Source organism: Teleopsis dalmanni, chromosome 2 (genome assembly GCF_002237135.1).
Source record: "Teleopsis dalmanni isolate 2A chromosome 2, ASM223713v2, whole genome shotgun sequence".
Lineage (NCBI taxonomy): Eukaryota > Metazoa > Arthropoda > Insecta > Diptera > Diopsidae > Teleopsis > Teleopsis dalmanni.
Genome location: NC_051847.1, coordinates 8,167,754 through 8,194,773, shown reverse-complemented (window position 1 = coordinate 8,194,773; position 27,020 = coordinate 8,167,754). Strand labels below are relative to the sequence as shown.

Here is a 27,020-nt window from a genome sequence, read left to right as displayed (position 1 = left end):
AAGCAAAATATTTATATATACTTTAAAGAAAACTATTATGGATTTTTTTTATAGTTTCCTGTTGTTTTAATTTGGGGGAAAAAATGATATACTGAAAATGTTAACTTTTTACAAATAATTAATAATATTCTTTTTACAAATAAACAAGAGCAAACAACAGCTGCTGATGAAGACAAATACATACATAAATATTTATTAAAACTATAATTATAATTTCCTTAACAATTCTTAAGACATATTTCATTTTCCTAATAAGAACTTTAACCAGAATTCTTAACGTGCATTGAACTCAACGTTTCAACGACGAAAAAACTCTCCATTGAACCTTGCCAGATGCGATAAGTTTCTTTAATGCACCTTTGTAGTGATTGCTTATAAGCTCGTACAGTTTGAAAGCTACTGAGATGTTTGAGCTCTTGCTTGAGCCTCAAAGCTTTCAAAAAATTAAAACATCTTCAACATAAATACAATACTAAAAGCCTAAATAGCAAAATAAATTTTATATTTTTATATATTTTTATATATTTATATATATACCATATAATAAAATTTCTATTAAAATTTATTTCTTTACAATTTTATTGCATTGAAAGCGCATTCAAGTAAGCTTGTCTTTTAAAATTTTAAAATTACACATTTAAATTTAAACGGTTACAGTTTGAGCAACATAGAAAAGGGGGTAAAACAGTGAAGAAGCCGACAAATTAAAAATATTTTTGTAAAAAAAATTGAAAAGCATGCAATTTTAATTAATTAAATATGATATATGTTTTAATTTAAATACATTAATTAATTGAATAAATATATATGTGAATACATATTTTTTTAATTTAATATTTTTTAATATATTTATTGTGTCTACTTCATCACTTTTTGCTTAGTGGTAAAAAGCCAGCACAAGACTGCTTATACTATTTGCATAATTTGCCCTTTATTTAATATATTTAATAATATATAAGTATATATATTTTATTATCTTTAGTTGACAAAGAGAAAGGGTTCCAAATTATTCACATTTATCTTTAAATATTTTATAATTATCATTTCTTTGGTTACGTTACTTTTGTTAAGTTGTTAAGTCTGCTGTTAATCCTTTCTGCACTGTTATTATATTTTAAGTAATCTATAGTTCGAAGCAGACTTCACTGGTTTCATTGAAATACAAGTTTTATAATTGTTTAGCTTTTGAATTATAAACTATTTTAGTGTAACTTAACTAAAGTCAGTCTTAAATGTAGTTTTAAGGTAAATATTTCCCTACTTTACAGCTTAAATTTTCTTTTTTTCGTTTAATGGTACTGCTAATTACAGCAAAAAAAAAATAATAGAGATCAATCTAAATCACGATCACTTCACTTCTATCTTTTTAAATATTATGTTGTACTTATATACTTCACTAGTTACTCTTTGTGGTATCACAACACCAAAATAAGCCCCGTCTAACCGTACAGACAAGCTGCGCGAGATATCTGCCAACTTGTCGGAACAGTTTTAGAAATAAACTTCCTTCCTTACATTTAAGGATATCTTTAAGGTAATATTTAACATTTTATAAAAATTTAATACTTAATTGTTTATTGTTTTCAATTTTATTAAAACTCAAATAACTAAAGCAATATTCAACTGTATAATTTTTACATAAAAGTACAAAGAATATAGGAAGCTCTTATATGGGGTTTTCATTAGTTTTGTTTAGTTTAATATATAATACTGTACTCGGCTCGAAGATTATTATAAAACTTATTTTTTTAGCTGTAGTACGTAACCGTCTGTGTGGGTATTTAAAGTAGTTAGCTCACATCTTATGCGATATGTCCTGAGCAAATTGGACGGTAACTGCTTATTCGAATTTATACAAATTATTATTGAGACGTACTAACCTTTTCAGTTAGTTTGAATTATTTTGTTCTAATTCATTTGTACTAAACGATTTAAACGGTGAGATAAGCATGCAAAATAAATGAAATCACAAAAAGCATTTTGATTACTCTGATATGATTAATTTCACTAATTTCACTAATATATTGAAATAAAGGTTTCAGCTTTCTTTTAGTTTATTCAAAAAGTTTCAAATTTCCATTAATAAACTTTTTCTCTTTTTTTCTCTTTTGCTGTGAATACTATGAAGAAACTGTAGAAGAAACTATTCCAAACACATTTAAGACTTCATTTTAAATTCTTCGTTGAGTAAGACATTATTTTCATTACAAGTGGTCCTGACTATTAAGCCTTTATATTAACTCACATATTACTCCATTACGACTATTATCTTATTCAAAAGCTAAACAATTAATTATTCAAATTTTCTTGTACTTATTAAATATTTTTACATGTTATATCTTATTGATACGAGTCCACCATTATATATTCGATTTTATAATGCATATAAGTGCAGTAGATATTATATATGTACGTATATATTTAAGTATACACATTAAAATATATATTGCATATATATATTTATATATATACATATTTGAGAAACACTTGAATAATACTATTAAGTTTTATAAACACATTTAAATGTAAATTCTTGAAAATAACATTGTGTATAATCTTTGTAATTGTAAATAATATCGTAAATAAAATATATAAAGCATTAACTATACATATATATATGAATTGCTATTAAGTTAAAATTTAGCTTTTTACACTTTTCAAACATTTAATTATTAATAATTTATATAAAATGAAAATAAATTACATAGAATTTATATAAGTGCAATATTTGTGTTTCGTTCATTTATGCTTCATTTTCTTCTCTATATATAATTACAATAAGTCGAAATTTTGTTTTTAGAGTATATATATAAAATAAATGAATATATATGTAAACTGTTGGTTTGGTAACAAATATTGTCTGTATATAAAAAGAAATGTGATATAAATATTATAACACTACAAGTCGTGCTAAACATTGCTGGCAAATCTCTTGTAGGTTACCAGAATAATTAGGTATTATAACAATATATATGTAAATATATAAAATATTGTACACATATATTTGTATAATTAGAAAAATCTATACAGAAAACAAAACAAAATTAACTGCATAATTAATTGATATACTATTTACATAATAACATGTCTAACAAAATTTAAAATTTAAATACAAATAACTTATAAAGATTTAATAAAAAATTTGCCTATTTTGAAAAAAATAAATAATATAAAAAATATATAAAGTAATAATTTTATAAATACTTTGTTTACTATTTTACTATTTTCTTACTCTATCATCTAGATACAATTAGAATGTAAAAGTTAAGTTGTAAATGAAATAATAAGAATACAAATAGTACTACACTTTTATAATTAATCTCATAATAATTCATCTCAGGCTGCTACTACCTATTAAAGATACAACTTTAATCTTTAATTTACTGACAACTGACAACTGAAAACTGACAACTATGCACCTAAATGTCCTTAACTGTTACAAACTACAGTTCTCCTTAAGCTTTCAAATACTCTTCTTATTAACGTGGATGAAATCCGTCGTGTAACTTTTAAATGTTTCTGTTTAACTTATCAAATTTCAATATTTCTTATATTCTTATATATCAGATATAGGTTAATAAATTAAATTTATGTGTTTTTTTCGTAATATTTAAATTTGCCTTCAACTATCTTAACATAATTTATTGTTCTAGTTAACAGAAACATTTTTTCTAGCTAATACACTAAGACGGACTCCATCGTTATTGTATCTCATTTATTGGTATTTGACGAATTTGTAGTTGTTGTTGCTTGTATTTGAGATGCTGTTTGTGATGCAGTCTCCAATGTGCGTCGTGCCAGTCTTGACCTGCAACATTCAAATATAATAATTGCCTTTTAAATAATATTTCTTTTTAAAGTTTTGACATTAACCTTATTTGTCCAGCCAACAATGGATTTATAGCATAGAGCCAATCATGTACTTCCTTATCTGCTAAAGTTTGTAACAAATATCCACGATGCTTGGTTACCACACTGAAAGATTCAAACAATATTAATGACAGTGAACGGATGGAATAAAACATTTTTAACAATTTAATACTAATATTAATAATATTGATATGAAATACATAACATGACAATATAAAATAATTGGCAGAGAATAATAATGCCAAAATATTCTAAACACGTCATATATTTAAAGACTATTTAAAGCACTGATTAAAAGTTACTTAAAGCACTGATTAAAACAAAATTCATTACACATAAATATGATATATCCTAGGAAACCGCATGATGGGACATATCTACAGCACTGTCACTACAAATACATGTTTCTAAGTCAGCTGTAAGTCAGCGATGTAAACTGTTTCCCAGTCGCCTGACTTTTCACTCTCATTTTTAGCCAAATACAGTACTTAAACCTGACTTACTCATTTGGATACAACAACCTGTTATTAGGCTTCTGCATGAATCAATATGCCTTCTCCCGTCTCAAATATCAACGCTCGCAGTAAACGCAGTGGACATGTAGACATGGTCTACCCCTATTTCGTCTACTTTCAACTACTGCTTCAAACACCTTTTTCATCAAAGCATTGCCAACTATGCTTACCACAACATACCATACGATGTCAGCTTGGACATTACATGAAGTACACCATTTACCAATAATGACTACTATAGGCAGCGTATTCAATTGGGATGTAGAGCTCTACCTCTCAACCAACAGAACTTACATTCTATAGATCACTTACCCAAATTTTAGTACCTTAATATTAAAATAATATAATACTATATATTATAAGGTTAATACTACTATCATTTTTTTTACTCATCAAATTTGAAAGATACTTATCAAAAACTATCGGAAAATCAAAAAATATACGATTATATTAACATAGATATTGAATCCGATCTACATAGTGAAGATCGATAAAAACTTATTGTAATTACATTGCAAACAACTTAGGACTACTTCCTGAAACAAATTGATTTTGTAGCCCCCACCAATGATATGAAATGAGGAAAGTGATGAGCTGTAAGATAGAATTAAATAAAAAGACATGTAGGAATGTAGTAATGGGTTCAAATATAACAAACCACCTCAACAGGGCAGAGTCATAGATATGTATACCCTTATGATTTTTTTCATATAGTGTTTAGAAGTATCTGCGGTAATGGTACATAAATCTTATCTACATTTCTATCTTGGATGTTTTCAATTCTTTAGTCAGTCAACTACGACTAACGATTTCGGTAAAACTCTTTTTATATTTCTTACAGAAAACAGTAGATCTATACACCACTCAGTTAATGGATGAAAAATAAATGCTGTCTTTCACAATATATATCAATATGAAGTACAAGAACTCGAACTTTATTATTTAGTATTTTTATAATTAAATGAAAACAAGTTTGCCGGAAGAAAATGTAATAGTTGTTTGCTATTGTTCTCTTCATAATAATATTAGACTATGATTGTCACTATTTTGTACATCATGTAATTAACCGTGCTTACCTAAATGTATTTGGTATTTTAACCATAGCAGCTTGATCCTCACTACATTCGACTTGAGCTGTTGCCAAATTTAAAACGGCACGTTCAACAGGATCCTTTTCGGATTTGTAAATGAATACATAAGGACGACGTACAGTCTATTTGAAGAATAAAATAATTTTTTTATTAAAAAAATTTTTTTTAATTAAGTATCTGTGCCGAACTTACCACCCAGCGTTTCTTCCAACCGGAGCCACCATGTTCTAAAACATTTAAGAGACCTTTGCGAGCCACGACTGGGCTAACGCGAATCTCCTCTAATTCTGGTACGTATAGTCGAAGCGGAAGAGCAGGTTGTGTGGCAGGTGGAGGAGCCTCCCAGCCATTAGGTGCATCAGAACGATCAGGAGAGCATAACCTGTAATACCAATCAACAATATAGTAAAACTGAAGTCATTTTTATTTACTGAGCGAGTCATGAACAAAAGCAACATCGAGAATGTATAAAAACAGAAAGCACAAATGCAGAAAATGAATATTTTGAAGCGCTTTGAAATCGTTAGAATCGTCTTGGTATCGAATTACATGTGTTAAGTGTAACGAATGAAACTTAAAGCCAAAATAAATTACCTTCGTTTAATTTTTGTACTTTGTTGTAATAGTTTTATATAACCAAATTAATATATATGAAAAGAAAAAATTAAAAAAAAACAATTTAGGATACAATTTTTCTGTTTTGATTCAAACAACTTAAAACTTCAAGTTCGTTAGAAATTTAGTTTGATTGCAAAAAATATTCTAATAACGATAAATACTCACTCCATGGAATTACTGGAAATGCAGCTAACGGTCATGTCAGCGCAACCCTCATCACTAGGTGAAACATCTGATTGGTTTTGGTTATCTGTAGGTTCAGTTTTACTATAGCGTCCTGCAAATACATTAGTGCATAACATAATTTAGAGATTCACAGTATGCAAGAATTTTATCTCCTTGTTAGACATACCCTGTATAAGTTTTAAGCATTTCGTCATTAAATCTTGCTCGCGTTTATTATATTCACGTTCGGGTAATATGTACTGTGGATCTTTGACGGGTGTTTGCGGTGACGGTGGAAACTTCATGTGCACAGGTGAAGTAGCAGCACGTGCAGCTAAATTGCAAACATCCTTTTCTGTTTTTGTAATTGGAATTGGATTAGTGTCCATACCCAATCGTTCACGTAACAACAACAGATGTCGCACACGCCCAACCTCTTCGAGACGCGTCAGCTTTTCGAGTTCCCATTGATGATCAAATATCAAAGAATCACCACGTGGACGCCAACCATCTAGATTTTCTTCTCCACGTACATAAGTTGAGCTTGTGTCCAGTACACGACGTTGTCGACGTTGCACACCTTCAAAGATAAAAACAAAATATTTACATTGATAAATAAGGAAGCTCGATTAGCGTTTTCAAAAAACAATTATAATAATTCTATAATAATTTTGTTAAACTTTTTCATCGTAGCGTTTTCACTAATTTACACTCATAACAACAACTACGTTAAAAATTTCTACCTGGACTACCTGCTTCAGATGCTCTTCTCAATGATAATTCGTAAACGCCAGATAAACGATTAGCTTCAGGATTCCGGTATTGTCCTGAGAAGAGATGCTTCAGAGATCGTGGTCCAGTACGTGCATCACGTCCATATATAACCATGCTCAAGTCTTTGGTTATAATAGCTGGCCGTGCACAATTTTCCAGCTGTAAACGTAAACGTTTACATATATTGATAAGAAATTAATATATTCCAAATATCGATTGAGTATAATTACCTCCAAATATGCACTTAACGTTATATATATAGTCTCTCCAGCCTGTGTGACACGATTAAGTAATGCTGAGTTATGTAAGCTAGAGTCCCAAGCAGCCTCGAAACGATAAAACGAACGATCATCCCCGGGTACATCCAACACTTCACCGGGAAAGAGACCCAATGAAAGTACACAAGCATCTTCGTCAAGGTCATCGGAAGATTCTGGTGTGTTTCTTATACGTCCCACTACTAATTCTCTAATATCTTTCCATTTAACTTCAGCTGTAGGTTCGTGCACAATTGTAATGCGTATGCGTCGTTGAATGCCTTGATGCAAAAGGAATAATCCTCGGCATGGAAGATCATCGCTATGTTCAACCACCTGTACGTATAAAGTTTTTACGAATATTTTACTATACCGTATATATCGTATAGGTTTTTTAATAACTTACCGATGGCACATATTCGCCATTAGGAGCCAGTTCACATATTTCAAACCACACCAAGACATCATGTTTAGCTAAGACTGTAGATGATGGTGGACAGGGTAGAGGTCCAAATTTGGGGCTACGTACTGGTTGACTTATTGGAATGCTTGGAGGTAACATACGTCTTGGTGGTGGTCGTGAAATAAACTCTTGTTTGGCGTCCTTGTGCAATGGATGTGACTGATAGTGACCAAATATTTTAAACATAATGGGCTGGGATTTTAGATATTCAATAAATGATTTGGTAACCGTTACAGTTATCTATAAATACACCAATATTAAACACTCAAAATTCATACACCCAAAAGAATTTACTATAAACATACATTTTGCACGTGATAAAATGCGAGAGGTGCACCGGAACCTGAATTTTTCACAGGTTCAGTAGAGAATGCCTCTTCGTGACGATGTAAGAAGCTGAAATAATTTAATAATAATGAATAGAATTAAAAATATAAAAAATCTCTGAGTCTGCTCTTACTTAAACTGGCAGAATATATCGGCATACTCTGCACCAATACCAGTTGCCTGCAAGACAGTAACGCGGAATGTGAACTGTTTTCCGACCTGTAAATGCTCACCAGGTTCTTCATTAGCTTCTTGACACTCAGAAGCTGAGTTCGAATCAATGCCACGTCCAGAGTCAGCATCTTCAAGTTCTATAAATTCAATAATGCAATTGAAAATATATTCATTAAAAAAATTAAAAATTTAAGTGGCAATGGACTGCATATAAAAATATAAAACATCAGCCTAACCTTCAAGTTTACTATCCAATCCACCATTCTCAATATAACGTTGAACATCATCTTTTTCATTCAAAGCACGGTATTTGGGTTTAGCATCATCTTCGTTAAATATTAGGCGCGCCGATTGTGCGACGCCATTATTAAAATCAATTGATTCCTCATCCTTAATGAGAATAGTTTATTAGACTATTTAAGTTATAGTAACTCTCATAATTAAATTACCAAAACAGGCTGCACGGCAATACGTAAATAGCCACGTACATCACCACGTTCATTTACTATAGCCACTTTATGTACCAAAGGCACAGGATAAAGCAAGTTGCTCAAGTAAATGAAAGAACGTCCCACCATACGGAACCATGGAAAACGATCATAAAATGGATCACTACCAGTCAAACTTTCTACGTTATAGTCTGGAGAAGTTGGGCTAAGCTCAGCTTCATTGTGATACATTTCACGCATCAATTCCAAACGTTGTCTGTAATTTTAGACACACAATATTAAACATACTTGTATGATATATAGTTTGAGTATTCGGATATTACATAGAAGGGTGCAAAACAATTATTTAAAAAAACACATTCAAAATACCAGTTGCATAGACATATATATATATATAGGTGCAAATAAAAAGTAAAGCGAGTATTCATAAATTTTTTTTTTATTTTATTTTCAGAGCAATACTGATTTTTATGTAACTGCAATAAGTGAAAAGGCTATAGAATTTGATTATCAACAGATAAATTCGTATTTATACCACAGACAATTTATCTACATATGTCTAACACCAACCACATATGTAGGTGTCTGCGGTGACACGCAGATTTGGTTTGATATACTATGGTATAGAAAAGGAATCTTATCTGTACTATCTGTACTAGTTTAAAAACTAAAATTTATTAGCTTCACTTCCGAATGATTGAATTTATTAAAATTTTGTTTAAGAGGATGTGTTATTTAAGAACTTTTTATAAATCTCTCTTAACTACTATTTAAATATATATTTAAGTACTTTTATATAATATATTGTCCTCCTTTTGTAGATACAGGTACGTCCAAAAAAAACATATATCTCGTGGTATAGTCCTTGTTTGAGGTGGTGTGCGACTATTGATCAACAGGGTGGACGAATGGCTCCAAAAAATAGAACCAACTGTTCCTGGCCTCTAGATACACAGTACAAGTATTGGCTGTTAGGGGTTAAGATCACCTTTCTGACTAATTAAGAAAACTGAGAGTAGGTTTCGAAATGAAAAGTGATGTTTTCAAAATTTCTCTTCATAGATAATATATATGAATATATTACACGAGTTTATGTGTCTTAGCTCTTCTTAAATTTAAGTCTATATATTATATTGTGGAATATCTTGTCAACATAAATTAAAAATTATAACTTATAGGAATAAATTTAAATTTATATTAAAATTAAAATAATTTTATCAACTGAGTTTAATCAATTCCAGTGTAGACATTTTACCATATTTATTATCAAAAATGATCCATAACAAGCTGTTGGACCTTAGAGACACAGTTTTCAAATGTTTATGTAATCCTAATATAAATAACTTGAAAAATAGATATTCGATATATAATTTTTTTTAACTATAATTTAAACAGACACATCAGGAACAGCCTTGGAGGTACCTTTTTTGTTCCTATTTATTCATTAGTTATTTTTAATTGTCAAAATAAAATAATTGTTATTTATTTGTATGAATTTTTTATTTGTATCCTTTTTTCATATGAATGAAGACGCATTTATTTAGAAGCCCGCTGATCCTGAACTTTTTAAGAACGTTCTATTGAGACTTACTTTTTAGAGAATCTTTATCTGCTAAAAGACATACTCTTGAGGAGCCTCATAGGCTTTCTTAAAGGTTTGCAATAGGTTTAAATCTTCCGAAATTTATACAATAAAACAATAGATTGACTAGTCTAAGTGAATGGCTACGATCATCCTAGCAACCCAAATTAACCTTTAAGTGCAACGTTCAGTAATTAATTCTATTTATTAAGCTTTTGCATAAAATAATAAATATATTAATTTTGATTTATTTTGCATAGTTCCTCTAAAAGAAAAAGTGTGACTGGTGTTCTTCATATATATAAATCATATTGTCTTTTGTAAAATTATTTTGCTGTGACAACTTTTAAGAATTAAATATATTTGGGTTAATTAAGCAAATTAAACTAAAAAATATTATTCCTAAACTTATCTTTTATAGCACCAATTATATTTACACAACATTATTTAGTCATTAAATAAATAAAAATATTGAAAGAAAATATATACATATAGTATAAATATTTACAATCAAGCAAGCATTCCTCAAAGGCAGACTTACATTAAACAATTTACAAATAAATATTTTTATAAGTTTAGCATAATATTTATGCATACACATTTTTCAAACAGCCAAATTTAAAAATAAAACTCAAATAAAATAATAGAGGCAATTATAAATTCATATTATATTTTTCCGATTTTCTAAAAAATTATTATAAAATAAATGTATCTAAAAATATAGAAGCAAATGTAAAAATAAAGCTTGAAAATATTAAAGACAAAATTTCCTATTGATCATTACCTACTACTGAAAGCCCTACTGTTTCATCAATTATTTTTTTTAATATTGAATTTATTAAAACAAAGTTTTTCTACAGATACTTTTTATGAAATATATTCTCTCGTTTTCTTAGTGCTGTTAACAAGCGCTTTTTTCATATTTTATTTGGATTTTTTTTCCATTTCTGTTTTGCGAACATACGATTCGAACACTTTAAATTTTTGAAAATGTTGGACCTCTTCGAATATGTCAGCGCTACTGAAACATCTAATCTAGTCAATATCTTATTTTCTTATGTTTTCTTTTTCGTCTGAATAATTTATGAAGCACTAGTAGAAACCATAACACAGCTTAGATGCTAGATTTGGGTAGGATTTTTTCAAACACTAACACAAAGATCTTTTAGCTAACAAAAGATCTTACCAGTCTAGACGCTGAGAACGATAAGCGATGCTTATATTATAAATTCCAATATAGAATTGAACATTGGTGAGATATAATTTAGAATATTTACCTTATCATTAAGAGGTAGCTTAATTTAATAAAATAAAATAATAATTAAAAATTAGACTGGCTATCTTAAATACCATAATAGTAGAAAAATCAAAATATATTTAAATAGAATATGAAATAAAATTAAGCGTTGTGTTTATAAATTTGTTGTACTTCGAAAAGTTCTTTGTTGTTATTGCCTCTATGCGTTGTACTATAATGCATGCATTTACCATAAAAAATCATAACTTATATAAAGATTAAATAATAAAACCTTTGAAAAATGAACGCAAACCTAGAAGGCATAAGATTCGCCAATGTTAGACGAGATGGTGAACTGGAATTCGTTTGTTGCGATTTTAATTGCTGACCATCTGTATTTATACGACTAGTCATAAGTCCATTCTTTAATGTATCTTCATGCATATTAGTGGGATTGTTGATGGTTGTTACTGAGGAATATGTGAGGGTTAAGCAGGACGAATTCTGATCGTGCTCATTGTTCGTCAATGAAGTAACGATACCGTCACATAATGATGAAGTATCATATAGCATTGATGATGGAGGACTCTCGACATTGTAAATTTGGCGCATCAATTCAAGGCGATAGCTTGTTATATTTGAAGTATTTTTTTTATTTTCGTAAATGTAAATTTTTGTAAATTTTAAATAAAGTAAACAAATTATACATAGGATCTTATAATTTAATTTAATTAATAATTAATAAAAAAAATAATAGTAATAAGAATTAAACTAACTTATCAATATATAGAATAGAATATCGCTTTAGCTACATTTATTTATTTTAAGAGTTGAATGTAGATGCATTTGGAAAGTGATAGCGTAAATGGTGGAAGTGCATTTTCAACTAACAGCAATAAATACATGGAAAACAATATAACTTTATTTAAATTTTATCTATCATTACATAGTAAAGTATTGAGTTTAAATTTTTGTATTTTAAATTAAATTACAACCACCATGCACGTTCCGGTAAGTAACAACAAAATATATAATTATTAAATAAATCAAAAATAGTCATTAAAATGCCTAAATGCCTTTGAGGATATCTCAAATATATGCAAACTCTTTTTAGTATTAACTTTCGTCATATAATCTTCAAATAAATCATAAAACCAAATGCAAAAACAATGAATGTGAATTTCGTACTTTCAAAGAAGCACTTTTCAACGAAACTGTGCGACATATTCACTACGACTTACCGTAACTTCTCCAAGGACCAATAATGAGTAGCTCCATTTTTAGTATCGGTTACTTCAACTGCTACAATAGTTTTTGAAACTGGTGGTATGCCAAATTCATCTTCGTTTTGTATAGGTGAAGCAGAAGATGCCAACTCTGGCGGCAAGGGAGAATACAAAGTGTCAGTCAAAAGTGTAAATTGGAATTGCACCTAAAAACCCAAGAAGAAAATAGTTATGAACATTTAGTTTCAGCAGATTTCACAGAAAAGTACCTTTTTCTTTAACTCAACAGAAATTGCATTTGCTTCTTTCAAGAATATTGCATTACCCCAGAGATCATCTCGCAAAGAAGTGAACTGATGATAACGCCATTTACGAAAAGCCCAAGCAGCAAGACCCGCCTCTCGTGCAGTCCAACAGGATTCATATAATGGATTTGCTGAAAATTACAAATAAATACACAATAATAGTACATTAATCTTAAAGAATGTTTTTTTAAACTCTTAATTGTTATTTTGATTTAAATGTGTTGAACTAATTTCATAAAACAGTGTACATAATAAAGTATAAAATAATAAGCTCAAGTTAGTTTGCTTAATTTGCTTATTGCACAAACAAAACGCGTTGTGGTCTCTTAAGATCATGCACAACGCGAAATGGACACCAAATGTACCAATGAGGCGTAGTTGCTATTTCGCATTTATTACTGAGTAAAATTTGTCATCATTATTACCCATAGTTATATCAGCAATCAACCGAAATGCTACTCAATTCACTTAATAGGAATTGTTGGGTACTTAAAAAATAACATAAACTACAAAAATTAATTTCTCTTAACAATAATATCACAACTTTTTCATCAGAAATACACATTCCAGCATTATTATAATTTTATATTACTTACTAAATATATCCTCTTCTTGGTGAAAATCTTCTGGTGAATAACTGCTATACATTGACATAGTCATCGATTGCTCCTCAACTTGCTTTTGTAAAGCATCAATACGTGCCTCGTACGACTGACAAGCAAATATTTTTCATTACTTTTACAGTTCCATTTAAAATATGGATAACAAGATTAGATACATACCTTACGCTGTTCCTCAAACTCTTGATCAGCTTGTAATTTTTCACGTTTGTATTGTTCTTCTAACACATCCAAACGTTTCTTCATTTCTGCTTTCAAATCAATACCCTGCTTTTCCAATAACTCGCACTGTGCGAAGTTCCAATCGACTTGCTGTGTATCGCATTTCTCATTCTCATTTTCTGCATTATCAGTTATCTTTTCACGCAGTTCACGTGCTTGATCTGGATTTGTGAAACGAAATACATGATTTTTACCCAGAATAACACGAGAACCGGTCTTCAAAACTTCTGGATCAACCAGTTTACGTCCATTCAAATAGACTAGTGCATCCTTATGAGGAATAAGTGTTACTACACTGTTGCGACTTTCAAAAGTGCAATGCTCTTTTAGAATATGCGAACCCGATAGTTGTATATCCTGTGGGACGTTCGCTTCATGTGTGCCCAAACGTGTTATACCATCTTTTATATAATACAACAGACATTCAGACAAGTTTGGATCTTCATTTAGATTAACTAAATGTGGCGTTTTCTTCGGTGAGAATACGCCAACAGTGATACCATCTTCCTTAACAGCGACACCCATCTCTGCAAAGACTGCTTCACGCTGCAAACGTATTTCTTCGGTACGTTTCAATTTCTCCTCCCAGGTTTCATTGAGTTCTTTTAAAAATCATCATACATATATTTATTTAACTGAAAATCACGTATGAGTCTTACCTGCAATTAGTTTCTCGCTTGCTTGCAACTGATCTACAGCCATTTCAGCAGTTGAACCATTTCGATTACGCGTCTTTGAAGGAGACTTCATATTTCCAGAATTACCAATCACCTTGTTATTGATTTCATCCTCTGTAAAGTTTTCACATTAGAATATTTTTCCAATTAATTTGTGCAAAAAGGCGGCGTGCATAGCAGGATTATGATTAGATAAGGTTAGACTGTATTCAATTTTATATAGTACATATATAATATTGTGGATTATGTACAATGAACAAAGCAATACCAATTGTAAAACATAAATAAATACAAATATACGCACGAATATTTAATAAAATTAACGAAGAAGTGAAAGGACTTCAAATAATGCCTACGAAATCTCTATTGATTCGGTGAAGGGAATACTAAAAACAAATCCATTGCATCAATTGTTAAATATCTAACCTACTAAAATAAATGCTATGAGTGACTACTTTTGTGAAATTCATTTATAAAAGCTATTGTGTTTATATTATTCGAATTATCTTCGTAACTCTCTTTAGAATTAAATACACTACTCTATCTAAGCTTACAGCAATACTCCACAATCTTCCACAATGACAGAGGTTTCATGAATAACTATGCCTGCATTCCGTTTCGATTACTCAAATATAATATCGATCACCACTCCCCTTACAGTTTTATCGTTTTGAAAACATAAATACTTGGAATGGGAAAATATTAATCGAACTTTAGAATAGGAATAAACACTTTAATATCAAATCTTCACAGGAGAAATCTTGTCACTGGCCACTTGATTCATTAAACTTAATTTTATACTTTTGTTGGACTATTATTATAAAGTTTAAAATATTGAATACTTTGCTAAGATACAATTCCAATTCAAAATTTTCACATAAATTCAATCAAATCGCTGTCATCGACATAATGTCAACAACTTTAACGTATACCAATAGGGTATACAATGTTTCGTTGCATTGAAAGCTGAATACGATTTCTTTTGTAAAATACTCTTCTATTTTTCAGATGATTAATATTATGGAATATGTGCTGATATTTAGTGCTATATTAAGGCTTTTTATTGAAAGTCATAGAGTGAGTTATATATTTTTCAAACACTATAAAATAATGATAATCGCTAATTTTACGCAATTCAAGTTAATTTTTTTTTAAGTTTTTATATCAAATACTTGATGTTGTTCGATTTACACCTCTTTTGAATACTCAGTAACCAATTTTTCTTTTAATAGGAACACACTAGCAAATGTCGAAGCATATATATATCAAGTATCTCCTTAGACGAATATAACTTAGGTTACTAGTAGACTACCTAAAATTACAACCGACACTTTCATCTTAACAAGATAGATTTATCTGGTGACAAAATGTCATATATGCCGGGAAATGGTGACTCTGAATGAGGAGGGGAGAATACTGAACCGGATGCTTATATCCATATCTTACACTTGCACATCCAGAACAGATATTTAAGGTTTTCTGTTCGTTCAGTCAATTTTTAGAACAAAACAAATTCGTGGGTTGCAAGGCACTGCTACAAATTAATCTAAAAAAATTAATTTTAACTAAAATGTATTTTAACTCTCTATGATGCAAATACGGATATCTTATATATACACTATAATAAATTGATGTTTAAAATTTTATTGGCCGGTCATATTTAAACAATCCTCTTTACTAAGGTGTGAAACATCTGTGGTATACAATATTGCACCAAAAGCATATCGGAAAAGATTTTCGATTTTATGTTATTATAAAACTTATATTTAGATTAAAAACTTTATTTTCCCAAGTTCTTAGATAATAGAATCCTGTCAAAAATTAAAATTAAATAATAAAAATTTTTAGATAGTCCGATAAATGAATATTTTTCTTTGCAACACAAATGTATTAAAAAACAAACCTGACAAATTAAAGATTTATAGTTTGTAGTTTTTAAAATACACATAATATGCAATTATTATTATTAAAAGTGTAAGAGAGAGCAACATAAAGAGGACATTAATATTATGTATTACACAAACATCAAATCGTAAAACGTCCTGAAGCAAAAAATAATTGCACTTATAAAATGTTTGCAATAGACACACAAAAAATGTATTTTTTTTAAACGTATATGTGTAATTATTTTCTAATCATATAACGAGTATATTTTTTCAAAAATTATATTGGTGTAGATATATTTAAAAAAAAATTGTTTTAGGAATATTTTAAAGATATTATTTGCATATTAGCAAAAGCCTTTTTCATTCCATTCATGTTACTTACTATTTGGATCGCGCTTCTCACAAACCACTTTGCCATCGGGCCCTAAATGAAATATGTATACATAGTATGCTTTGTTTTTGTAACTAAACTAATTATAAAAAATCATACATATATATTTTTATATAGGAACTAAAAATTTTATATGATCATGTGCTATGAAAAGTTAATAGAACGGCCAAGGATTTCAAATCTTAATTTAAACGTTTCTCACCTTCTTGTACTTCAATACCCTCGGCTTTCAAGAGATCTCGCAACTTTTGTATTTCTTCCTTAAGTTCTCGGATAAGTTTAGCGTTTGCATCTTCGTTAACAACGGCCTTGCACACGATCTGCTTAGCACGGTCGGCATACCTGGATTATTGCAATACAATAATTATTTATACGTAAATACATATATTTTATTTATTATATATATTTTGCACACATATTTTCAAAAAAAAATTTTATATACCTTAAAGTACTTAGAGTTTCATCGTAATTAATGTCAGCTGGAGATATAGCCGCAATCATAGCAGTTTTAGAGTTACCGCCTAAATTTTCACGTAATAGCCAAGTGAGAACAGAATCACGGTAAGGTATAAAGTCAGCTTTCTTTGACTTCTTTTGCTTAGATGCCTATGAAGTTATAGATTTTATTTTTATTTAACTTTATTTACATATTTTATTATTGTATTTGAAAATAAAAAATAGTATGCCAAATAAAGGAAAGAATGTAAATGGAAATTACTTCTAAATATGCTATTCACACGATTAAAAACTAAGACGATTAAAAACACAGTTTCTTAAGATTATAATATGAATGAATGCTATAAAAATATTGATTCCGCACTATAATCTGAATGATAGAAGTGATTAGCACAATGACACAAAGGTTTATATTATTATGAAAAGTTTTGTATAAAAGCAAATCTAATGGAAATCATTTTTGGAAACGATATAGAGCATAAATATGTACTACGCATGCAGTATTGCTTAAATACTGAAAATTACATATCCTAACGCTATTTATTTTGTGCTTGATTGAGATTTTATGCTTATAAGTTTTTTAATTTTTTTATTTATAAGATTGTTCATTTTTTAAATATATATGGAAATCAATACTCTTTGATAGCTGGGGGTTTCTGCAGAGTTCCACCCTTCTTCTTGACTAATTTATGTATAAGCTTCGTGATTATTCGATGACTGATAATTCGATCTAAGATATGAGATTAGATAGTGCTAAGTACGTTAACTTGTCGGTTTTTGCGAATAGTTTCATGGCTCAGTCCCTTATGTATTTTTTGACCGAGTCTTTTCTAAGGTATTTTAGCATGTCATTTATGCTGATGTACCAAGGCACTTTGAAGAATCTTCGGAGAGCCTGACTTTAAGCAGCTTGCAGCTTCTCTATAGTAGAGTTGGCAGCTTTGCTATATGCGACACACCCATAAAGTAGTGCTGATCTGATTATCTGGCTGTAGATTAGCTTTCTTTTCTTCGCACTAGCGAAGCATAATTATTTATATTTTTTAATATATACCTCAATTATATAGATTATAGTTACATATGAATATGTTGAAAGTTTCGCTAACAATGTCTTTTTTAAAGCAAACGTCAACCTTTGGCGTTTTAATTAGATACAGCTTTTACATTACTATATATATAATTTTATAGAACCTATTAAAACCAATTTTTAAACAAACTTGGAATCTCAAAGTGACTTTTTTTTAACACTTTATGTACGGCAATAGCACAAATAAAAATACATCATAGCTTAATAATTTATCTTATAAATTGGCTATCTCTAAACATTCCATTTCTTCTTTATTCAATCGATAAAATTATTAAATTAATATTTTTAATTTTTTTAAATTTTTTTTTAATTCTAAACCGTTAATATATATAATTGCGTATAATAATAGTAATTATGTATATATGAAAGGTTTATGCAAATAAGATATTAAAAATAAAAATTACTTATTTATTTTCATTTAAGTATAATTAAAAATTACTATATAGTTGTAAAAATTATAAAAATTTAATTATTTATATTTTTAAAAATATTTTACAGGTTTCAAATTAAATACATACAAAAAAGATTTAATTTTTTTTACTGACACAACATTTAAAACAAAACAATTTATTATATACTTACGGACTTTTAATTTTAACGTTATAATTGAGGTGTTTTAAATTTGGAATAGTTTTTAACATTTTACAGCAATATCCGATTTTATATATACGATATATATATTCATATATATTTTTTTGCAAAAGTGCAGACATTTTAAAAAAGAAATTGAAACACAATTGAAAAATATGAAGAATTAAATGCAGATGAATACTATGAAATCGCAAAATATATAATAATTATTTATAAATTTACAAGTTTCATAAATATATATATATTTTTGATATTTTAAAAATGAGACGCAAAACCAAAGTACTTACGATTTCAGCCAGAGCAGAGATAACTTTGCCTAAAGTAGTTAATGACTTGTTAATATTAGCGCCCTCTTTTAGACGTGTGCCTTTAGCACCAGTAGAGTCAGCACGTTCGGAACCAGCCAAATCGACTAAACTGATTTTGGAAACTTTTTCAGTAGTCAAATCTGTCATAGTATCATGACGACGTTGTGTAAAGAAAATAGTAAATACAGCATGAGAACGTGAACTAGTTTCGTTCATATTGGTAGCAGCAACAGTTCTATAGAAAAAATCCAAGATATATATACATTTATATTATGAAAAATATTGAAAAAAGATTTGTTGTTAGATATTAAATTCCAAAAAATAAACATGAACTAACCTAGCTTTGTTGCCTTCATCAATGAGATCATGTATATCTTGATAATCTGTAACGGCCAATTTTGATAAGTCCTCTACATAGGGACCCAACAAAGGATGTTCACGAACACGTAAATTGCCTTTGTTCTTAGGATTCAACAAATCACGCACACGTTCACAATAAATTTCCATATAGGATACTTCAACCTGTATTATTATAAGGATATTTAGGATAAATAATTATCTATACATGTTAATATATATATGTACCGAATACTTGAGCTCATCGGTTTCAGTGTCATGGATACGATTGAATAAATCTTTGCATATCATCGGTATTATACCCTCCTGATGCTCCTCTTGTTTACCCATCATGGTATACGACTTACCAGCACCGGTCTGTCCATAAGCAAATATACAGACATTGTAACCATCAAAGGAATGTTGTAACATCTCCTCGCCAATATCTTTGTAGACCATTTCTTGCGTAGAAAAGTCCTCATCTTTTGGCTGCATTTAAATAAATTTTATAATTTGAACATTACATGTTACGAGTATGTTATAGATAAATATTAATAACGAATTTTAGTTAAAATACTAGGCAGTACGTACATTATGTGACCAATAGGAATAATCGAAATTAAATCGTTTTACAGCTTCACTTGAGTTTGGTGGTACTTTCGGATTCACTATAGCTGTAATAAAAGAGGTAATTATAATTTTTTAGTTAAAATTGAATATTGATTAAATATATATTACAATATATAAGTTAAAATAATTTGTATAAATTATCTTACCGGTAGTTGCACCGCTCATTTCTATAATGCATTTTGACTCTCGACAAATTTCGCGTGAGTTGAAGGGACGCACTCGAACCGCCACCTTAACAGACGACATCTTGGCGGTAAGAGGCCCAAAGGCCTTTTTTTTCTATTACTTTCTGAAAAGATATCAATATGAAAGTATATTTAATGTATATATTAATAAATATATAGAATATAAACAACACTTTATTAAACTCACATCAATTTAAATAATATAGTTTTATTTTAATAAAAATAGACTATTATAAAAATAGTCACTATGACTTTTTGCTTCATAATTTTATATCAATTTTTGAGTCTGTTATATACTGAAAAGTAATTATTATTTATTGGGTTGTTAATAGTGCTAAACTTGTTTACTTTAACCGATTATAAGGTTTTGAATAAACACATTCTTTTACGGTGTTGTGTCTTCACATACGTGCTTTGGGCCAACGGTTCTGTCCCAAAGATGGAGAGATCTATTACACAAAAGCGGTATATTATGATTGTTGAGATGATACCTTAACTTAAATTGCACTATTGAAAAACCAATGAGAATTTCGATATACTCTCTGCTCATTGCAAGGAGGATAGATTAATAAAGCTCTTAGCCAGTCTTTGACTGTTACAATTTATCCAGTAGTTTACAAATTATATTTTCTCTCGCTACTTACTTTCTCTACAAATGTACCTTCTCTTCAGTGTATAGAATGGCTTATCTCTTCATTTGACGAGACAATCAGCTCTTTAATTTCGCTTGTGTCCTTCATGCCCCTGGACTTACTAAAAACGGACGTGGATTCTTCATAACGCAGTTAACTTATTAAACATTTATTATAATTAACTTAGGTTATTATTTATATATATTTAACGTATTTTTTAGTCATATACCAGAATATTCTACCATCAATAAACTTTCTGGAAGTTATATATTCTAGTTTGTTTAAGTAAAAGTTTCTATTTTTTTCCCGTGACTCAGAACACAGAAAAGTGTTTTTTTATTTAAGAACCAACTTAATTCTTCTTGCTAGAACTTATTAAAGACTCTTTTAAATAATACCTCACTCAAAGATTTTTTTTTTGGCTAAATTTATATATAGTTTTTCTATCCACAAATTATATATCTGAACTTGTTCCATTGTGTAGAGAAAGATTAATAGATTGGGTAAGCTCTTCTAATATTGTAATCTCAAACAAGAATTAAACTGAATATATGTTATCTTACAATATTTAATAAAATATTTGATTAAATATTTAGTAAGTCACTTTTCTTCATAAAACATATTTACTTAACAAATCTATTTATAATTATTTCATATTCTTATTAAAGGCTAATTGTACATTTCAATGTTAATTAATTGAAATTCTGCGTAAAAGTTATGACCTCATTAAGTTAAGTAACATAAGTTACGTGCAACTTTTAAATGTATGGGGGGCACAAGTGTAAACACTAAAACCCCTTAAATTATTTTTTATTTCAAAATATGAATATCTGCGTGCATTAATATTAAATAAGCTTTCGGAGAATATCTACAATAATGGAATTTTATTACAAATGTTTGGATTTAGTAGCATTTATGGGAAGTAAAATATGAGTGCAGCAAACGCAGGTGGGTACACTTATATTTCTATTAAGTTTTTATACTTTAATACTTTGCGATTTTAAACTTGAAGTTCTGGAGAAGTTCGCTTCCGTGCCATTACTAAAATCCACTGCCATGTCGCACATAATTCTGCACCGAGCATTTTCTAAAATTAAAGTACCTTTTTGCAGGGGCAAAGGAGCAAAGAAAAAGTTTTAAAAGCAAATTAATAATGTAGCTCCCACGACGTGCCACAATGTAATTTATGCAAAAAATACATTTAACAAAGCATGGAAGCAACGCAAGGACTTTTTGTTAAAAGCCATTGTTGCTGTTCGTAAAATGAACTATTAAATGCGGAGCATAATTTTGCGTGGTGGCTCATGGAGTCCTGCACACAAGCAGTTCTCATCCCAACGCCGCTGGTGCTGTTGGTGACTCGATTTATTGAACGCTTTAATACATAAAAAAGCTTGTAGCTTGTAGCTTGTAGCATTTAATTACCACTGTGAAATGCTGGAAAACTCGTGCAAATGTCAAGTTGTTAATGTAAAGTGCTCTTGGCCAAGTTTACTGCGCTACCAGTTTTATTGGCCGTTATACGAGACGAAATTTAATGGCTGGAGACGCAACACACAGTCATGCAAACTGTCGTAAAAAATGGAACAACAACAATGCGAGCAACTGCGAGGATACTGTGACCGCCATTCATTCACTTCAATTCATGACTCATGGAAAATTTGTTAAGTAAGTCACATCTCAATACTTTTGCATTCCACGACTTCTGCTGGCTATTAAATTTACATACAGTCATACGTCCAAGGTTTGCACCGTTAAGTGGACATCGATTTCAATTTTATTTAAGGAATACAAGTTTATTACATATGATTGATTACCATTTAAATTCTTCTAAAAATATGTCTTTGAAAGCTATTTATTTAGAGACTACATTAACGGCCGGTATTGCTATTGCGTTTAAGTAACATTTTAAAAATATAATAACTAAAGAATAAAGAATAAAAACAACAATATGCGACCTATAGACTTAAGAATTAAGAACTAGGACTTAACTTGATTTAGGCTATGAAAAATTATCGTATTTACTTTCATAGCTCACTCATCCGCAGTAACATTGTATTGTAATTCTTGTAATAGGGGGCAGAAAAGAGAAGGACAAGCTAGAACCAACCAGAAGCATAAAGGCAAGAATCCGGCCAATGCTAATACTAGAGAGTGTGTCGCCGAGTGTGTTGAAGAAGGGGACCCCTAGAAATTTAAGCCTAGTTCTGACCAAACCTGGACATAGACACACCAAGTGATCTGGTTTCTTTTTTCCGAGAGCTGGTAGACACGCATTTCAGGAGATACCACAGGGTAGGCCAAGTCTAGCTCCATGTCGTTCTATGGTCCAGTGCCCTGTAAAAACAGATATTATAATAGAAACCTCTGATTTTCTTCTGTATATTAATGCTGCGATTCTATATTTGGAAGGGTTTGGCTATGTAGCTCTCGACCTGGCTGCTGAGGCGGCAAGGGTCCACTCACTATTTAATTATAATTATCAAAGATTTGATTAGACAAATATAGAAGGAGTTGTTTAATTACAATCCTTTTTTTCATCTCATGCAAAAATTTTTGCTTAAAATGTTTCAATTCTAAAGTAATAGAAATCTGAACTCCTATCTGTCTGCCATAAATTTATAATCGATTATAAAAAACTAGATTATTTAACAAAAACCTATTTAACTTCATTGCTTTCTTTTATCATATTTCCAATATGAGAATTGTCTTAGCAGCATAAATGAATTCATCATTGCAGTAAAGAACTGCAATGACGTATGAACTAATCGCGGAGAGTATGACATTGTTAGGATTCTATTGTCTAGGTTACAAAGGAATAAAAGATTTTGGATTTTAACAGATCTGCATTTCGTGACGTATCACTGTGCTATTGCACCAATGCTTCTACGCTGGCTCATTCTATGCTGAAGGTATCATGATGAAAATAGAGTGAAATTTATCAATTACTTTCTATGCCTCGGCCCGGAAGTTCAACTAAAGCAATTCCATTGTCTAGAAAACCGTTTCTCTACTGGCTTGGCGGAGTTGAAGAAGACTTATCGAATCTCCTTAATTTCGTCTGGAAAATTAAATAGTTTAAGAAGCCATTTTGAAAACAATAGAAAATGTAGCTCGTATTGTATGCCGGAAACTTTAAAGTGAGCAGAATGGACAATATTTCACGCACCCTATTTAAGCAAGTGAAAGATAAGTTTTAACCAAAGAAAACTTCCCTTAATAAGAATAAAAAAAAAAATAAAAGACTACCTCATTATATGTTATATATCCTCCTGTGTGTTATTATTAGAAGCGACAATAATAAACCATGATCCCATTGATATCTTCATACCTTATGCTCTAACTACGGTACAAAAAGATAAAAATAATTGTATAGATAATAACTCTGAAGCCAAATTAAAGTATCTTCAAATCAAAGTGAATAGTAAACCCTTTGGGGTCAATACTGGCGTAAAACAAGATTTATTTCGACATTGGATGCCATCATGTGTTCTGTACGTAGCTACAAAACCAAATTGACGTACTCAGTTCCTGTGCCACGAAAAAACAAAAACCTCTATTTAATCACGCATCCAAGTATTCATAAATAAATGTTTAAGAAGAATACTGAAAATATGGTGGCCGGAGCGCATACCCAATACTGATCACTGGGAACGCACAGAACAAACACAAGCCGCCACTGAAATAAAAAGAAGAAAATGGAAGTGGATTGGCCACAGGAAAACTTAGGAAAACATCATCCTGCATAACAGCTCTACGCTGGAAATCAGAAGGTAGCCTCAGGCCAGGAGTTTAAAGACGCACATTACTCTCAGAACCAAATCACGAGAAAAGCAGGCAACAGAATAAGATTTAAAGGAATCGTTTAGGACCTATGCTCTACTTAGGAGAGAAGGACAGCAGGAAGTAAGTAAGTAAAATAAATAGAATATTTTAAAAAAAAACTGAACTGCAACTAAAAATTGAGAGATCACTTCAATTGTTTTTCAAACAAAAAGTCCATTCATTATAATTATGGTATTTTATTTACAGTTCTTATTTAAAAGTTTAAGAAAAGTAGATAATCTTCACACTTTTTTAGATAAATATAGTAGGTGTGTCAAGATATTTGTAATGCAGTAAGATAGATGCTGGACACTAAACATAATATATGAATAAATTTAGCGATGCTCATCGGTCGTCTGCCTGGATATTGATAAACAAATGTCTCAAAAACTAACAAAAACTATGAATTTAGGACCAATAATTGGATTTAATTGGTCGTTTAGATCAAGTAGCACCAATTTATAATGTAGATCTAGATTATTAATAATAACTTTTATATAAAAAAGTTATAAGTAGCTTAAAAAAAAGTGCATTGAAGTCGGAAACTCTATAAGCAAAAACTATGTAGAAAAATATGTTATATTTTGATCTGGGCTGATTAATAGTTTAAACACACAACTGATTCAATGACGCTGATTAAATTGTAAGTATCAACAAATTTAAAAAAAATTTATATTTTAATATTTCATGAATAACATTATTTATATTACTTAAACCTTAAATTTTAACACGACGACCTAGTGCCTACCAAAAAAAAATCGATTAATTACTATTATAAAAATAGTTATATATGAATTCGCATATGAATTCTTAATTAATATTTTTCTAGTTGCGAATAAATTTAATATTTCAACCTGCGTCATATAAATTACGTATATATTTTCCTGCAAATGTTTTAAATTCTAATATTAGCTCTTTGTTTTATTTATTATATGAAAAATAACACACACTAAAGTAATTTACAATCCATTTCCAAAAGGATTCTCTTATCCACAAATATCCACAAATATTTCCAATTCTTGTATGACTCATCGTAGTCATTGGGTTTCCCTTATAGAATCCACGGACAAACTGCCAGCTTATGGATCAAAATATTGTATAATGAAATTACTATACTATTACTATACACTTTGATTTCATTATTATTATTATTACTTAAATTATGATTTAAATTATTATTTTATCAAGAAAAGCTGTTACCTTAAAAAATGTACTAAGAGCTAGTCGATTTCAAAATCGACTGTAGTTGGAAGATATCCTTGTTGGTTAAAGCATTTGCACTTTGAAAATTGTTATATTTCTTTAATGTTAATCACTTTTAACACTTCTGTTTTCGTTAAAATATATACCGATATATATTTTTACACTTTTATTATTTTAATTTTAATTTGGTTTTATATCATTTTGTATTTTTCAATATTTTATAAGACACTTCCGCCTGAAATAAAAACACAATCCGCTTATATTAGTACAATGACAAACACTTCATCCTCGTCGTGCGTGAATGAGAGCAAAGGATTTTTGTTTTCCATTTTAGAAAAGTCACTCTTCCCAGATTTTTCTCTTTTTCCAATATTTTTCATGCTTTTATTTATGTTTACAAATTCATGACAATCAATAAAACTGTCAAAATGAAGGAGAAAAACAACAAAAGAAGAATGTTGAGCACGAAATCACGAATTCTAGAGAGTTTTCTACACCGTTCCTTGGCATGAGAGCGAAATTCTACAAACTTTGAATGATTCCATGTCTGATGGAAATGTTCATATGTGATTTTAACAGCGCATGCACTATTGATGGTTCCAAAACAAAAAAAAAAAAAAACAAAAATACATTTTAATGATTTTAAATAAAAACTAAAACAATTTCATTATTCATTATAAATATGGGAAAGTGGAGTATTATTATTATTTGAATACTTAATATTTTATCAGAATTCTTTGTGTAAAAAAGTTACTCATACGCCATGTTTGCCCATAAAATTTATCAAAAATTTAGTATAACTTAAGTTAAGGTTGTGATATTATACAATATACATTATTAAACAATTAATTATATTTTTATTTACTTCAAAAATATTACGAAGATATATTATTCATTAAATTAAAACTATCATTGCAA

At 29.5% G+C, this 27,020-nt stretch overlaps 1 protein-coding gene across 11 annotated transcripts; it reads right to left on the bottom strand.

Moving 5' to 3' along the window:
* Positions 1-3,573: 3,573 nt before the first annotated feature.
* LOC119683585 (kinesin-like protein unc-104) lies at positions 3,574-26,229 on the bottom strand. 11 transcript variants are annotated; one of them, XM_038097347.1, is made up of 30 exons: positions 26,100-26,229; positions 20,404-20,546; positions 20,219-20,301; positions 19,877-20,116; positions 19,629-19,813; positions 19,271-19,526; positions 18,975-18,977; positions 17,292-17,455; positions 17,052-17,191; positions 16,841-16,882; positions 14,555-14,686; positions 13,836-14,497; positions 13,650-13,764; positions 13,018-13,184; positions 12,764-12,954; positions 11,836-12,150; positions 8,704-8,959; positions 8,491-8,644; positions 8,214-8,391; positions 8,059-8,149; positions 7,697-7,993; positions 7,264-7,626; positions 7,003-7,192; positions 6,447-6,839; positions 6,260-6,371; positions 6,071-6,088; positions 5,669-5,858; positions 5,462-5,598; positions 3,874-3,975; positions 3,574-3,808 (listed from the first exon to the last, which is right to left on the bottom strand). In XM_038097347.1, exons 2-30 carry the CDS (start codon positions 20,501-20,503, stop codon positions 3,712-3,714), a joined length of 5,373 nt encoding a protein of 1,790 aa, XP_037953275.1. In that variant the 5' UTR covers positions 20,504-20,546; positions 26,100-26,229; the 3' UTR covers positions 3,574-3,711. The 11 variants fall into 11 exon arrangements, with proteins under 11 accessions (XP_037953275.1, XP_037953276.1, XP_037953277.1 ...); XM_038097348.1 differs by having other exon boundaries at positions 7,012-7,192; XM_038097349.1 differs by lacking the exon at positions 11,836-12,150.
* Between the last annotated feature and the right edge of the window lie 791 nt (positions 26,230-27,020).

Bases quoted from the DNA above. Each gene is read 5' to 3' on its own strand.
- LOC119683585 (XM_038097347.1), bottom strand. From the start codon at position 20,503: ATGTCGTCTGTTAAGGTGGCGGTTCGAGTGCGTCCCTTCAACTCACGC. The intron at 16,883-17,051 runs GTGAGAAACGTT...TATTTCATTTAG, and splicing joins GGGTATTGAAGTACAAGAAG to GGCCCGATGGCAAAGTGGTT. The intron at 13,185-13,649 runs GTAAGTAATATA...TGTAATTTTCAG, and splicing joins CCAAGAAGAGGATATATTTA to CAAATCCATTATATGAATCC.